At 39.8% G+C, this 17,063-nt stretch overlaps 1 protein-coding gene across 6 annotated transcripts in view; it reads right to left on the reverse strand.

Annotated features, from left to right (window-relative positions):
• Positions 1-5,718: 5,718 nt before the first annotated feature.
• Positions 5,719-17,063, reverse strand: part of LOC143165698 (dipeptidase 2-like) — a 51,349-nt gene continuing 40,004 nt past the window's right edge. For 5 of the 6 annotated variants that reach the window (XM_076349327.1, XM_076349326.1, XM_076349322.1 and 2 more), the window contains 10 exons: positions 14,699-14,846; positions 13,823-13,949; positions 12,668-12,797; positions 12,193-12,334; positions 11,228-11,297; positions 10,547-10,723; positions 9,942-10,029; positions 9,210-9,285; positions 7,408-7,543; positions 5,719-6,183 (listed from right to left, as the gene is read on the reverse strand). In XM_076349327.1, coding sequence (XP_076205442.1) covers positions 5,989-6,183; positions 7,408-7,543; positions 9,210-9,285; positions 9,942-10,029; positions 10,547-10,723; positions 11,228-11,297; positions 12,193-12,334; positions 12,668-12,797; positions 13,823-13,949; positions 14,699-14,835 — 1,278 coding nt within the window. In that variant the 5' untranslated portion in view covers positions 14,836-14,846 and the 3' untranslated portion in view covers positions 5,719-5,988. Of the gene's footprint in view, positions 6,184-7,407; positions 7,544-9,209; positions 9,286-9,941; positions 10,030-10,546; positions 10,724-11,227; positions 11,298-12,192; positions 12,335-12,667; positions 12,798-13,822; positions 13,950-14,698; positions 14,847-17,063 lie in introns of those variants that run through there. The other variant, XM_076349328.1, reaches the window with a different exon arrangement.

Genomic DNA, 17,063 nt, shown 5'->3' on the forward strand with positions numbered 1-17,063 from the left:
CCTCCTTAAGCCATTTCCAGGAGAAAAGTGAGGCAAGGAAAGGTCACATTATACTTATACAGGAGCTCGCACACTAACTGCAACTGAAAATTTTGCTGCTGTTCTCCTAGAAAACATATCACAGCTTAGACATTAAAAGACCACAAGAGGACACTATGGTGCCACTTACCTTCAAAATTTATTTACTTCAAGGAACTTCTGCCTCGCTTGTAAAATTACTCATAACTGTATTTGATACATGGAATAGCCATTTCTACAAAGATACCTTAATCTCATCTTTAGAAACTGGAAAGTTACTAAATCTTCAAGATTTTTTTTTCCCCCTCAATCAGATGCTGTAAATTCAAATAAGATCAAACTGGATCAAAGTTTTCTCCACTAAACTGGTTAAACATTGCAGTAATTTTCAGGGTAGGATTAAGATGCTGGAAAAATACTACTCAGTGGTTTGTTGTGGTTTTTTTCTTTTTTCCTTTTTTTAAGGGATCAATTTTCAGTTCAGTTACATTTTTAGCATGGATAGATTTGTCATAGTCTATTTAATTTTTAATAAAGGGCTCAGAGAAGAAACTGAGCACAGGCCTAGACAATATTCTTTAGATGTTAAGTTTAACTACAGGAGGATACTGAGGAAAGTTAATCCAAACGGACTTTTCAAAACTGTATTAAACTTTTTTCCATGTTTGTATTCCAGACTAAAGGGACCTTCTTTTGATTTGTCTGACAAAGCCTGTATTAGCTTCAGTTTTAATCTTAGCTATTTTAATCTCTATTTTGTTTCTCAGCAACAACCCACAGCGGAACTCGAATTCTTGCTTCCTGGGCTCCGTGCTTCTCTTTCACTGCAGAACTGGTGAAAGAAATATTTTATGATAACCGTGAGACCAAGTGCTGAGAAAGGGCTTCAGAGAAAAATACTTACCCGTTATATAGGGGAAAGAATCATCCTAGTGAAGTTTACAAAACAATTTGGGAAGAAGCAACAGAAACAGAGCAAAATTAAGTGCCCTCTCATTTGAGTTCTGATCGTTAAGGCTAGAGCCTTGATTAGAAACAGCAGCGTTTCTGTGATGTAAGCTAAATGCTGAACTTTGTTTACTTAGCCTTTTTTTTTTTAATGATTTGTTGACTTATGACAGAAGCAGCTGAACCAAGTCTAGTACCTCTCTGAGGTCACAGCTTTAAGGAAGAGGGGTGGGTTTTGCTTTTGCTTTGCAAGAAAAAAAGTTTCACAGGTTGTAATAATTTCTCAAACAGTATAGACATTGGGGAAAGAATTGCCACCTTTGCAATCTGTGTGCCAGGAAGTAAAATAGGCTATGAACAGCTCATCTGGTAATACTGGACCAAGTGACTGAGAGGTTCTAGCTCAATCACTGAAGATCCTGGACATCTGTGAAATACAGAAATGGGACAAAAACGCTTCCCATTTCCACAAATTTTGTTTTTCCTCTGACAGAAATTACATAATGAACTTATAAATAAATATGAAGGTTAGTAAAAGCTTTTCCATTTCTCTGGTTTCAAAAAATAAAAAAAGGGAAATTATAGGAGCACCAAACAGCCACCACCATCTCAAGGTTTTTTTATGTAGATGTAAGGTTTGTAGGTAAGATATCAAGACAAAAATCGAGACTAAAATTTTTAGATTAAATTTAAATTAATTAATTTAGATTAAAATTTAAAAAAAAAAAAAGTTCTTGAAACGCTGACTCAAGCCTTCCAAAATGCTCCAAGAAGGCTTATCCAGCATCACAGTCTGTCCTGAAAACAGTTCAGCAGATCCACTAACATGCTGCTCTGGGTCTGCGAGTTAAATCCAGCAAATCTTAAGAGCAAATGAAAGCCACTGTTAGTGAGAAGAATCTCCTAGTTATTTAATTTTTTGTAGTTTAGACATGCTACATTTTCAGAACTTGAAGCAACTTGATAATTTCCGTATGTATCAATCCAGAGAAGAGTGAACAGAGGAGCTGCTGCTTTCAAATGGAAGAAATCCAAGTTGCTGCAGTCTCACTCTGCTTTTCTGCTCCTCCCCTCCACTAACACTGAACCTGGTTAACCCAATCACTGACATGATCAGCAGGAAACCCCCTACTCGAGGGAGGAAAACAGTTTTCAGCTAGCTCAGCTCCCTGAACCAGCTTATCATATAGTTACACAAACACCAGTGCTGTCACAAGGGACAGGGAAGACAACGTGCAGCTGAGAAACAGGGCAGGCCTGCAGCAGCCAAAGTTGACGCTGGCATAAACTACTATGGGACTGCACCTTACTCCAGAAGGTGATGGAAATGCAGTGATACCAGGCTTTTCAAAGTTGATTCTGTGGTGCAGATGCCTACTGAACCTTATGTTTACGATCAAACAGAAGTTAATAAACATATTTATATAAGTTAGACGATGCATGATGTTTACTGACCTTGAAATATAGAAATATGCTGGCATATTACTTGAGCAGCTCAATGATATGAAGGAATGCAGATGCTAAGCACCGGCATACTTCAGTAGTCCATATCCAATGTAAAACATGCAAAAGCCATTCCGCGGCCCAAACAAGTCACCTACTGAGTAGAAGTTAGATATATGAACTGAACTACTCAGATTTTACATAACAGATCAGCTGTATGTGTTAGACCAGCAATAGACTTTGTAGGTTTGGTTTCTAGCATCACCACTTACCCAGATGAGACAAGTGAGAATTGAAGTTGTTTATTTCTGTGGATGCTACAGCCCATTAGTCTGGAAAAGGATAGTACTGGGGGAAGGGCGCTGGCGTCAACCTTTTAGAATCAAATCAATAGTCTGCATCAATATTATGTCTGTAGTTTTTGGCTGTTGGTATCACACGTGAAAGCATGAGCCTTGGATTGTTAAAGATGCCTTGAAGTTTGGGTCTTATTTAGAAAATAAGCCTGAAGTACTTCATAGCACATCGATTTTGAGATTTACAGAAATAGTAATAACTATTGTCAGAATTCATGTTAGCACAACTCATTATTTAGAAGAAGTAAATAATGACTTGCATTCTTCCATTTGGCAGCCAACAAAGCTTATTACAAAGTTGGTATCTCAATTATGTCTGATACTTCACTGATACCACTAGCCATAATAGAATCTGTCAGTTGAGCATTTCAAATTACCAGTGCAAATTGCTCTTATTAATTGGTGCAGGGCAAAGGCATTCAATTCCAGGATGAATCATCCTCTCCGTTGGGAGGCAGAAATCAGAGTGCAATCATTTTATGCTTGAGCTGTTGGAAATGCAGTGTTGTGACTACAACTACAAGCCACTGTCATAGGACTGGAGACACTAGCACTCAGACTGAAAGGTCACTATAGTTTTTCTGACAGCAGTCACAGCCATTATCTTACGTGATTTTACTTTTGAAATGGAATTCTAATGAGATGCCTTTCTACTATGTTTCAAGCTGTGTGATTTTGATCATTTAAGAAAAATAAACTAACTGCATCTATTAGATAAGCTGGATACCATGTGCATAATCATTGCATGATGCGCAAGATTCCATTTCTTGCTTGATGATTTTGCACTCTGATGTTGGTTTCACACAAGGAGCTTATCTGAAGCGTTCTGAGTTAACATTGTAACTAGTAATGGAAAAAGGACTTCTAGATCATCACACAGTGAGAAATGCTGTGAAGTAGAGGTTATCCTAACCTGTCTAGTTCCCCATAAGCTTTGTTCTCTATGACTTGACTTGCTTGACCAAGTGATTTGCTGCAGGTAACACTGTCATCACGGACTCGCTGCAATGACCGAGTCATCCATGTTCCCTTTCCATAGGCACTTGCTCGGACTTCTCTACAGGTTAGGTGGTATCTGAGTGACGATGAGGCTGACTGCCTACATCCAGGAGATGTATATACATGTATATCTATAGTATGGTGGAATCAGTCATATGAAAGTATTATCCATATCATTAAGAAAAGGAATATATTTTTAATCCATTCTGTAGTATGGGAAAAAAAGTAGAAATTAGCAGGCAGGAAAGTGACAACACAGTAGAAAGAAAAAGGCTGGAAGGAATAAGGAAGCATCTTATATTTCAAATATGTTATGAAGTTACTATCACAGTACTAGTTCTGTGAAAAGAGACCCTGGATGACAGTTTTCCAATGGCTTATGAAGCTATTAGCAGAAGTACTGATGGGAAGTAAATATTTGCCCTATTGAATTCATCATTTTACCAGTAAAACAAGTTCTGATGCCAGTCAAGCAGTACCGGGAAGGCAAGAATTCTGAGTCAGTGCAGTAATTCCCCATTGTAGATGCATAACCAGGATCAGTATTTATTGAGAAACTGTTCTTAAAAACTTGGCTTGTATGCAACTAGATTATTCAAAGAATAATTCAATAAGTGTCAGTAGTATATTCAGAATATACTTATCAAGGAGACCACCCTATCAGGAGAATTAATGAAGCTTCATTTTGAAGCAATAAAAGAACAGTCTTCTTCCAGAAACCCTACTTGTACATGGAATGCAGAAATGGATGGCAGGAACAGTCTCAAGTGACTCTAGAAAAAACTGACTTGCTGTTTCCATTCTGTTCATGCTTAGCCTTGTCTTTCAGTTGTTACTTTGTGTGTTTACAAATGCTGTCCTTAGATCAATTACAGGACTTTTATTCTATACTGAGGCTAAATTCTGTAAATGTCGTATCAGTAAATAAAAGCACGTATCATGAGATAAAAATCACAATTAACAGCAAGTATCATGAGAAGGCATTTACCAGCAAGCACTGGGAAATGACCCTACAAAGATGTAGTGCTGCCATCTTACAATTTCATCACGAATCTCAGGATATTTGATTAAAATTCCAGGTTTGAGCCATATTTGCCTACCAAGAATAGGCCTATCGCAATATATCCTCTTCTGTGTAACAGTAGGTTCTAACCTCACATACCTTGTGTATTTGAAAATGTGTTCCAAAGGCTAAAACAGCAGCAGATTTATAATAAAAAGATTTCTGTCTAATCTCATGCCTATGAATCCTTTGACAATGGTCTGATTTTAGCCAGCTAGAATAAAAATAAAATAATAAAACTTGTTATTGATAAGGATCATTGTTTAACTGTGAAAAAGATTTCCACAAAGCTGTGGAACATTCTAACAAAATTTTTATAAATACTCATTTTATACTGGTTAGACTACAATAAAAATATCAGAATAAGATCTCACCCTCTGAGTAGCCAGAACTCCTGCTTTGTCCTGGCTTATTCTTGCTCCCAGCTTCATGAACATGCAGCAAACAGCAGTCCCCAAATTCTAGGAAAAGTATCTACCACATTGCCTGGTCCCCTGTACCTGAATGCAAGACACCTACCTCCACCCTTCAGTAACTCTCCAGTTGCCCACTGTCCTGGTCACGGTTCAAAAATAAGTTTAGTACTGCAGGATGGATCCCTAAAGCTAGTGGTAGGCATGAAATCTGAATTGAAATAGCCATGTTATCCATCTTGTTGTCTTAAAAAAAAGACAAAACAAAAACCCACTCTTCTACATATACCAGGGGGGTGGTCTTCTCTGACTAAGCCATCGACTGATGATGAAAGTTGTACGATTTAACAAGAAGTAATATCTGAAAACATCTCAGCACAGCTGTCTTAATCATATTCTCTAGTTCCTGCGTAGAACTGCTGATTCTGGACTGCAGTGTTTATTCCAAGTGCCACAATATGGGTACCAAAATCACGTGTCGTGTATTAGAGAATTTATTCATTAGCTGTGAATACTTTCCATTAACAATGTTGGTCCTGGTTTAGCCAAGATGACACAATTTATCACTTCAAATTCTAAATGCTTTTGCTACAATATTTAAAATCTACATTAACTGTCAAGTATGCAGGTGAATTTATAGAAATTACATCAAAAAATTTAGCATAGCTTTACATTAACAAAACCCAAAAAAGATAACTAGTTGCATTGCAGATTACTCCATATATCTCTCTCTAAACTCCATAAGGTCTTATGATTCATAATACAGTATTAAATATGATACAATTACAAGTGTCAGACTAAAAGGTTGTGCCACGGAAGGAAATCCAATGGACCTGGCTGTGTGAAGCTGATGATTACGTAGGTCTAGGCGACAGGAATTTTGTACTTCTTCTTGCGGAATTTCACTTTCACCTACATCCATTTGTCCACTAATGTTCCGCACCTAGAAAAATTCAAAAGATTGCCCCTGAAAGCCAGATTGGCACAACAGCAAAAAGCTTTATGCAGCTAGCAAACTCAATGCTATTTCAAGTGAACCAACTCAAACTGTACTGCAAAAGTACAGTATGAATGTGAGGAAATCAACATCATTATCCTGATGTTTGCATTCCTATGAAACACCTCCCAGAATTGAGTACAGATACATTACAGGCAAGAGTTACTGGTCTGGCTGTTCTTTGTCTTGGCTCCCTCCACATATGGATGCATTAGCTGGAAAACCTTAAACAAACTCATGAGCTTTATTCCCTGAAGTCAGCTCACAGTCTCAAGACAGAGCTTCAAACATCTCTAATTTAGAAGGAAAAAAAAAATTAAATCTCACAGATCAGTTAGGTGTGATGAATTTCAACCTCTTCATAATGTCAGTCTGCCACACGTGCAACTCGGCATTAGGTGGACATTTTGGCAGATTAACTGGAACAGTACAAACTCCCTGATTCCTGTTCATCTAACATACCCCAAAAAGGCAAGTGGAAAAAAGATCACTGTGAAATACGTGTTGTCTATAAGGCTTTTGTGTATAATATCTACTCACTTATCTCTGTAAATAAAAACAGAAGCAAGCAGTTTGCAAGTTTCAACAGAGGCTTTTGAAAAAGTTACCATTTAGGGGGTCCTTACTCTCATACAGTCTGTCTCCTTCCCTCCTCTCCTCCCTCATCCTTCTGCAATAGCTTCTACCATTTACACTTAAAGCTCATTGTGATCTAGTTGTTATGTTTATGGCTTGTTAGTGATCTGGTCATGACAGGAGCCTTTTGGATAGCAGCCCAATTCCATGACAAGAATTAAACTGATTTGCAGGAGTCAGCATTCCTCACTGCACCAGCAAACACAGCCAGACTGTGACACTGGTACATCCGCAGTTTCTCCAAACCATGAAGCGATTCTATTTGGAAGTCAGTGATGTGTACTTATCAGATTACCAGAGAGAGAAAAAGTTCCAAAGAGCTCTGTCCACTCTCTCTCACTTTCCTTTATTCTGCTAACACTCTCTTACCATCTTGGTTTCTTTCCCAGCATTTGGAATTATTGCATTAAGTGCTTACATTCCCTCATAGCTCTCTCATTGAAGGGGGGGTGGGCGGGGGGAAGCAGCAAGGCATCAACGGTTCCTCTCTCCCTCTTAGTAAGAATCAAGATTCAGTTGAGTTTTTAATCTTACATTTTCCACTTCCCTGAAGACACGGAGAAAGTTCTCCCTTAAGACCCCTTTCAGTTCAGTTTCATTCCATCCTCTTCTAAGAAGTTCCTCAATCAAAGAAGGGTATTTAGAAACGTCTTCCAATCCCTCAGGGAAACTGTTGGCAAGAGTCACACAAGAACATTCAACACACATTACTGGAAGAAATGTAGAAAAAGATTTTTAATTAGCCTTTTGCACATATTCACTTTTGGAATGAGCTCACTTTGGACCCAATTCTTCTTCTCAGAAGTTGAAAAAAATAATTAAGAATTCAAGTGACAAACAGAAGCAGGACTGGGACACAATGAAAGGCTTTTTCTGCACAGAGGATACCATTAGCAGAACAAAACTGTGTATTCTGGAATGAAGATGCACTTGTGTGTAGGCAGAACAACAGCATGGAGGATATTAAAACAAAAGAAAAAAAAACAAATTTATGTATGCATTAATCCACTCTATATCTGGCCTTTAGAGTAAGAGGAAACAGCTGCATCACAGATGGAGTCGGTGCAATCCACTTGTGTAACTGAGACAAAAGGGACGCTGCAAACACATGATGAGCTAAGGAGTTGCAGGCAATTTTGTGTACTCTGTTGTCTACAAAGTCATTTTTCCAAAGAAAAGACAATTAGAATAATGTTGTTTTGAATTCAGCAGTTTAGGCAATGAAAAGAAAGCTATTCAGAACCCTCTACTGAAGAAATTACAATAAGCAAAATTGACCTAAGTCTTCTGCTAATTCTTATCAGAATAAAAAGGAAGTAGAAGTAAGAAGCTGCAAAACCTGCATTAAACAGCTGTTTTAAATGGTATTTCCATGAGTCTTTGACTTTGTTTTGAGATAACTAATATTTTCTGTTATTTTTCTTTTCTGTGGAGGTGTGGTGATAAGCATATCTCAAGAAATCTGTGCTGTTACTTTCTACCAGGACCTAGGACCTTAACAACTCCACCACCAATTAAACTGACAGTCTTTGCGAAAATGCATGCAATAAAACGTGTCCTATTGTTGCAAACTGTGTTTTTATTTTGGACATTATAGTTTCAGAGCTATGATTAGCTAACTCTCATGGGAGCCAACACACTTTTTGTGGTCCAACTCTACGGATGTGAATCTGACTGTGACTTTCATACACAAGTGTATCTGACCCAGGAAAAAAAAAAGAGATGAAGATTCAATAGAAAGATAAAAAGCAAAAAAAGGTTTAGGGTTACGCCAGCAAATGCCACCCAATCTGCATTTATTTCCTGTGCTGTAGCAACACTAGCGCAGGAGTGAGCAGGAGACGTTACGCTGTGGGCTGTTCATCATGCACTGCTTGCCTCAAACACTTCCCGTCCCCAAAAGCAGGAGTGGTTTCACAGCCCCAAAACACTTTGGGCTTTTCCCACTAGAAAGTAATAGTGGAGGAAAGAATTTTGCAGCATCTCCCTGGGCTAACTCATTTACCATCTAGAGGCTGAGGCAGCTTTTCTGTAATTCATCCTTGGCTTCTCGAGGAAAGCACCCTCTATCGCTGTTTTTGTATGCACAAACCACTGCCTACAACACACAATTGCAGAGTTCACAGGGCATTAGGATCCGTTTCCACATTTGTAGCACTGCTTCATACAGTTCTAAAAAGGAATCATTGTGCCCCTCTTTCATAAAACTTGTTTTAGTACTCATCACAAGACAACTTGCTACAACTCTTTTAGTCTGCCTTCTTTTTTCGCCCAAAAGGAATCAAAACCTTCATAATTTAAGGAGCAGATGTCAATGTATGTACAATTTTACTAACCGTTCCACTCCATCATAGTCACCACCAATTCCTATAGATTCTGAACCTGCAATTTTCTTTATGTGGTCAAAATGATCTGAAAGAAAGTATCAAAGAAAACACTATCTAAGCATCTGGCAAGAAGAAATAATACAGTTCAGACATATTGGCACTAGGCAACTGTTCTCCTTAAATATGGATTCTTAATCAAATCCTTTTAAAAAAAAGTCAAAAGACATCCTGATAATACAGGTTAAAATGTAATAATGCAGTTGACATATTCTGGATATTTAGTGATGCTTAACTAGATGTTGTCTGTTATTAAGCTCATCAGGCAGCAATCTTCAAAATAATAGCTACACTGATGAGATGCAAATGAGGAAAAAGACATGATCATCACAGCACATTAATTCCCAACAAGTAGCCCACCTATACCAACAGATTTTTCACTACCCATTACATACCTATGTTTTCCACTCTTAATTACAAAGATTTAAGATGCTTTCCAGAAAGTAACAACTACATTGGGATGAATGGTTCTTGGCTCCATTTGGGAGTGTCATGTCCTCCAGCTACACACCTTGTACCTCTTGTTATTGTTTAATGAATATTAGCTCAAAAAATACCTAGAGCTGGGGTAAGGCGTGGAAGGGAATAAACAAGCAGTATAATTTACACGATCTCAAAAATGACACAGACATCAGGAAATTCATGGAAGCCACCCACAAAAACTACAGTATATTAACTTCAAACCTGCAAGGGTAGAAACATTAACAACTTTTCTGCCACAGGCCAGTACATCTGCATTGAAAGTCACCATGATAATTCCCTTGTTCTTTTTCTGAAAGATATGAAGAGACAAGTGATGATTGGACACTCGTGTGTCCTGCAAACCTCACGGGTATCTCATATAGATCCTTCTACATCCATCAATCAGTGATCATAACAACACTCTGTAAGTCAAAGCTCAGGTGGCAACACAAGGCTTTGCCTCTCTGTCCTTTACCCTGGATTCATTATATTCTCACATAGCCTGAATCAGCAGAAGTCCAGTGACTACGTCAAACAAACTCAACCAGAATTTCAAAGTATTTGCAAGCACTTCATTTTTGTAGCCAACACAACTCAAAGAAAATGTCTCAGAAGCGAACGTGTAACTTGCTGCTCAGGGATCTGCTTATAAATCCAATTCAGAGATGAGAAGGTGAAAAGTAAACACCACAACTTTAATGTGCAAGTTTGCCTCACACTAGCCAAACATTGCTATTAAAACAAAAAAACAAAAAAATGAAAAAACAAAACCAAACAAAACCCCCAAAACCCCAAAAAACCCCAAACCCAAAAACCACATCACTCACCACTTGCTGGAGGATATCATCAGGAACATTTCTTGAGTGGTTACAAATAGAAAATGCTGAGGAATGGCTGAAAATTACTGGTGCTTTTGAGATATTCAGTGCAGCTTTTGCTGTGGAATATGAAGTATGAGATAAATCTATCAGCATACCCAGGCGATTCATCTCCTTTATCACTTCCTAAAACAGATTTACAGACAGCAGTGTCAGTATTAAGCTTCCATAAAGCAAACCGTTTAGCTGATATATGTAAACAGGTAAATAAATTCTGCAGCTGTCAGCTAGTCATAAACATGCTGTGCCTGTATGGGTTTCTATTTACCTATTAATTTAATAGTAATTTATTCACTCACAATTAACTAGCACACCACCACATGCTCAAAACTTAGAAAACTTAGTCAATCTAAAATAAGTCATTTGAACTGTTATTCACATCCCACTACTTCCGCATATTAATGCATACATTTGATCTGTATTAAAACAATTGTTATAATTAAACCTAGTGCTTCTTTTACCCTAAGGAACATCACAGGGAATTTGGTTTGACTGAACCCTGATCACCTCCTAACTATCAAGAACTTCCAGTAATTAATTTGTAATGACAAGTTGCTTTTGAAAAGGTAAGCCAGAAGTTGTTAGTTGCATGAGAGATTACTTAGATTAGCATTTGAAAGAGATCCTTACTTGGCCAAATGCAGTCAGACCAATAACACTAGGATAAAAGTTGTGTATTCCTTTAGATGATGATTCAGACCTTAAAAAGGGGAGTGAGGGAGGAGAAACATCATATTATTCTGGAGACTACAATATCAGCAACTGAAACTTCTTATGCTACACACAATAAAAATCATTACCCCATCACACAGCCAAATGTAGGGATAACAAGCTACAAAATACGTATCTTGTTCGCACAGTGCTTTTTATGTTCATAACTGTTTCCTGGACGTTACGCCTTCAGGTTCAAGACTGTTGTACATTTGTGAAGGAATGCAAGACAAGCAAAGAGATGCTTGTCAGAAATTTTCTGATTAAACAAACCTTCATCAGAGAACAAAGATACACTGAAATGTCAGTTACCTGTCACCCAGAAAGCCTGTTTTTCAGCCCTCTCTGCACACAATTCCCCTTTCCCTGAGCCAGTACAAGAAGGAATTTTGTCAATCCAGCAAAGAGTAGGTGCTAATATTCTGATACAGGAACTAAGTACCCATCTCTGTAGCTGCATATAGGACCTGCACTTTTGAGCTGGCCAGAGAGGACAGCGTTGAAGGCTGCTGACTGCTGAGTTCTTACATAGCATTTACCCTCTTTTATCTACATCATATGCATTTTTAGTACTTTTTCTTTTTTGGCCTGTTTTGCCCTATGTAACTTTCCTAATAAAGCAAAGGGGATAGCAATTTTACCATCTTTGTGTTGTTAACAAGGTTTAAAAGTTCCCAAATTGTCAGCGTAACAAGCACTACATAACAGATCCTTCAGTCTCCCGCTTGACACGTAGCAAGTGATTTACCCCAAAAACCTATCATCCTTGACTTGGTTCAGAGTCTTTCACAGGTGAACTCTCTGTCTGAACCCATATTTTCCCCATCTTGGAGCTGCCACCACTTTGCATTAGATGGTCAGACAAAACCATGCACATTAGTTACCAAGGTGTATTGCAGGAATGTGTTAAAGTCATGTAACGAACACCCAGGTCATAATACATCCTCAGTGTTGCCAAACTGCTGTCAATAGAGTGACCACCTTCTATTCCAATCAAACATGCGATCCTTCTACTGTCAGAGATACCTGGAAACAACAAAGGAAGATAATTCCAAAGTAATTTCATGACACATAAGAAGCCAGCACTATTGAGCAACCGTTGTTATTGTAAATTGCAAGCGATAATACTGACATTTTCATAGAACAGGAGCTTATACTAGTGCATGTTTATATGGCAAATTTTCCCATGACTGCAGTGGGCCAGGACCCTGCACAGAGTCAGTTATTGTGGTTCAGTGTAAAAACCGAAGTTAAAGTTACTCTTTAAACCAGGATAACTTGCCTGCTTGCAGCTCTGTCTTTTGCACATACTTCCTGCAATCCCATTTACAAAATTTCTGTTACAAGAAAGAGCATCACCTTGGGAAGTTGTCACAAGTTCAAGCTCTTCATAGCTGTTACACATCCTCTTGACAACATCAATTTGCTCTAAGGTCAGACGCACAGCATCCTTGTTCTGAGCGCTGCAAAGGACATACACTGACCAAAACTGAAAGAGACATTGACAAGTAAACTAGATAACTTGTGTTTCAACTTGGAAACTTTCATTTGCTAATAGTGAAGTTCAAGAGCACAGACCAAAATAATTTTCTACAGTTTACAAGGGAGTTGCCACTATAGTTTTTCCCCCAAAGGAAGAGTTATGATGCAAGGCAAGAGCATCCATTCCAGACATGATTAAAGCCTCCTGACACACTCAGTTACTCCGCAGTATGTGCAGGAAAGCAGATGTAAGTTTACTTTATCTATCACAAAACAAATGCCGCTGTTTTGGTTAAGGGTACTTAGATTATAAAACACAAACTTTTGAAACACAAGTGTTATGGAAAAGCATCTGTGGCTGTCCTGGTTTTGGCAGGGATAGAGTTAATTTCCTTTCTAGTAGCTGGTACAGTGTTTTGGATTTAGGATGAGAACAAAGTTGATAACGCACCGATGTTTTAGTTGTTGCTAGGTAATGCTTACACTAGCCAAGGACTTTTTAGTTTTCCATGCTCTACCGACTGAGAAGGCTGGAGGTGCACAAGAAGCTGGGAGGGGGCACAGCCAAACTGGCCAAAGGGACATTCCATACCATGGGACGTCATGCTCAGTACATAAACTGGGGAAAGCTGGCCGGGGGGGCCGCTGCTCGGGGACTGGCTGGGCATCGGTCAGCGGGTGGTGAGCAATTGTACTGTGCATCACTTGCTTTGTGTATTATTATTATTATTATCATATTATTATTATTATCATTTTATTTCAATTATTAAACTGTTTTTATCTCAACCCACGACTTTTTCTAACTTGTGCTCTTCCAATTCTCTCCCCCATCCCACCGGGTGGGGGGGAGTGAGCGAGCGGCGTGGTGCTTAGTTGCCAACTGAGGTTAAACCACGACAGTGGCTTTTCATTTTCACTGATTTTTCTTTTTCAACAGAAAGAGCCAAAACCAAGACCAGGAGTACTTTTGTGATTGGGAAGGAGGCAAATGTAAAAATATGTTCTCAGACTCACAACCATAGTAGTACATACCTGAGCTCCCACATAACCAGCCTCAAGTTTCGCAAGGTTTGTGTGGGTCTTGTTGAGTTCTCTTAAATTGACTCTACTGAGTGTATTTTGGTAAAATATTCTCAGCCGCAGTACAAAGTCATTGTGGCTAGAATGGAAAATGAATAGGGCTTGTGATAGAAGTAAGTTGTTCCCCTTCTAACCCAAACATAATTTCTTCCACTGTTCATAGTCCCTTAGACCATTAATTGCCAAAAATCCCTGCAGTAACATATGCTTAAAAGTCTCCCTTCTTTTGCAAACAAGCTTTATTTCTTAATTAGAACAGCAAAAAACTTTTTTTGCTTCTCCCATTTTTATAGCGGTGGTGTTTCTGTATCTGTTTTTCTCCCTATTGTTTCTGAAGGAATGGAAGAACTGAAATCAGCCACCACGCTCCTTAGAAGCAAGTACTTGTGGTAGAATAGTCAGTGCTGCCTGTGCTAGAATAATCAATGTTTGTGTTCCGAGGTCAAAAGACACTCACCACAGAGAGCATTCCTTCAAGTTGTAAGGGTACCCTTTCAAGGTATGATGCCTGCTTTCTAGCTCTGCACAGAAGTCATTGCTAATAAAAGATGCTGTTAAATTACGGGAAGGAGACAAGGATATTATGTAGAGGGAAACAATAATTAAGTGGCAAAACCTGACCCGAAAATCACAAATGCATTTAGAATAACCTGATCCTATAGTAAGTACCCTCTGAACCGAAATTCCTTCTGGATAAATCACTGCAACAGTAACTAACTGCTATGTGCTAGTAACAGCCTATGTCTCTACTGATCCAAACACACTTTAGCATTTCCTCCTCACTGTCAAGATTCACAAAGAGGGTTTAGTTGAATGTATTTTACATACCCATCGATTAAACGTGCATCTTGCATCAGCTCGATAGCTCTCTCTCTCATTGATTTCTCATAGCTGAATGGCACAGTATCAGAGAAGAACATCAACAGCCACAGCAACAACTTTGTTGTATTTATCTTCATTTCCATTTCCCAGTTTGCTAAAGCAAAGAGATACCACAATTATTCGCTGATAACAATGAAACAGCAACATTTCCAGTCTGCAGAGGTTGTAGGCTTAATAGTAAAGGCAGAGCCGAAATGCCTCTCCTGGTAAGGCTAGGGTGAATTCTGCAGGAGGAAAGAAAGAAATAGAATAATAAACAGAAGGGAAGGTAGCGGCAGAAACTGTAAAACAGCTACCTTCTCCCAAAGATTTTAAGGTCTCTGGCTATTGTGTTTTTGCACTGTCCTGGTTTTGGCAGGGATAGAGTTAATTTCCTTCCTAGTAGCTGGTACAGGGCTGTGTTTTGGATTTAGGGTGAGAACAATGTTGATAACACACCGATGGTTTAGTTGTTGCTGAGCAGTGCTTACACTAGTCAAGGACTTTTCAGCTTCCCATGCTCTACCGACTGAGTAGGCTGGAGGGGCACAAGAAGCTGGGAGGGGGCACAGCCAGGACAGCTGACCCAAACTGGCCAAAGGGATATTCCATACCATGTGACGTCATGCTCAGTATATAAAGCTGGGGGAAGAAGAAGGAAGGGGGGGACGTTTGGAGTGATGGCGTTTGTCTTCCCAAGTAACCGTTACGCGTGATGGAGCCCTGCTTTCCTGGAGATGGCTGAGCACCTGCCTGCCCATAGGAAGCAGTGAATGAATTCCTTGTTTTGCTTTGCTTGCATGCGTGGCTTTTGCTTAACCTATTAAACTGTCTTTATCTCAACCCACGAGTTTTTCTCACTTTTACCCTCCCGATTCTCTCCCCCATCCCACCGGGGGGGAGTGAGCGAGCAGCTGCGTGGTGCTTAGTTGCCGACTGAGATTAAACCACGACAGTCCTTTTTGGCGCCCAACGTGGGGCATGAAGGGTTCGAGATAATGACAGGTTTGATTGGAATGTGCTAGATCGAATTTATACCTGTCATAGCTGTTTAGCTATTAATTGGCAGGCTCCTGTGCTTGCCATGGGGCTTGCTTGCCTTACTGTATATTAGAGTCTAGTGCTCGTTAGTGGCTGCTTTTTGCTTTCGCTGCTTGCTGTACTGCTTATCATCATATTCTACTGTGCCTGGGAACATTTTGATAACAGCAGTGGCGATGTGCCTGGGCTGGCAGATGGCCAGGGCATCGCTGCTGTTTCTGTGCTGCTGTACTGGACAGGCTGGAACTCCAGTGTGAACTCGAGTCGAAGGGACTGTGACCTGTGGATGAGTCCATGCGGGAGCAGGACACCCCAAAGCGTCTGTGGCCGTGGATAAGCCCATGCCAGAGCAGGTACATCTCGAAGTGTCTGTGGCCGCGGTTATGTTTGTGCTACAGCAGGTTTACTTCTGAAGGGACTGTGGCTGCGAGTAAGGCCACGCTGGAGCAGGTATGTCTCTGAAGACATTGTGGCCCATGGAGAAGGCCATGCTGGAACAGGTGAATCTCAAAGTGACTGTGGATAAGTCTATGCCGCAGCAGGTGTACCCCTGGAGAGACTGTGGCTCATAGATAAGGCTCCACTTGGAGCAGGTACAACCCTAAGGGACTGCAGTCTGTGGATAAGTCCAAGCCGGAGCAGGGGCAAGGGGAGGAGTTCACTGCAATGTTAAACCCTATGGTTTGATCCGAAGGGACCAGGGGTGGAGATTGTAATGGAAACACCTTTAAATTGTTGTAACCCATGATTTGAGTTGCATGTTATAGGAATTACTATAGCAGAAACCCCTTGTTGCTAGCCAGGCTAGGAGCAAGGGGAGGAGTTCATTGCAATGTTAAACCCTATAACCTGGCCCAAAGGGACCAGGGGTGGAGATTGTAATGGAAACACCTTTAAATTGTTGTAACCCATTATTTGAGTTGTGTGTTATAGAAATTACTATAGCAGGAACCACCCAAACCAGTGGAGGACAAGCCTTACAAGAAGCAGTGCAAGTGCAGCAGTGACCTGACCTGAGCTGGCTTTGGTGCCCAGTAACTCCACGCAACACACCACCTCTCCTGTCCTGAGTGACCACCATCACAGACGGAGCCCAAAGTCACGGACTAAATGAACTCAATGGATATTTCATGGACATTTCTGGACATTTTACAGACATTCCACAAGGGTGGTCCATAGACTAAGGGAATGATATCTGTGTGTTATATCAAAGGATGGAAAGCGGGGCGGGTGGTTCATGAGGTTGCACTGGAAAATATGGGACTTGAGCATGACATAGATGGTATAGAAT

This window comes from Aptenodytes patagonicus, chromosome 11 (genome assembly GCF_965638725.1).
Source record: "Aptenodytes patagonicus chromosome 11, bAptPat1.pri.cur, whole genome shotgun sequence".
Lineage (NCBI taxonomy): Eukaryota > Metazoa > Chordata > Aves > Sphenisciformes > Spheniscidae > Aptenodytes > Aptenodytes patagonicus.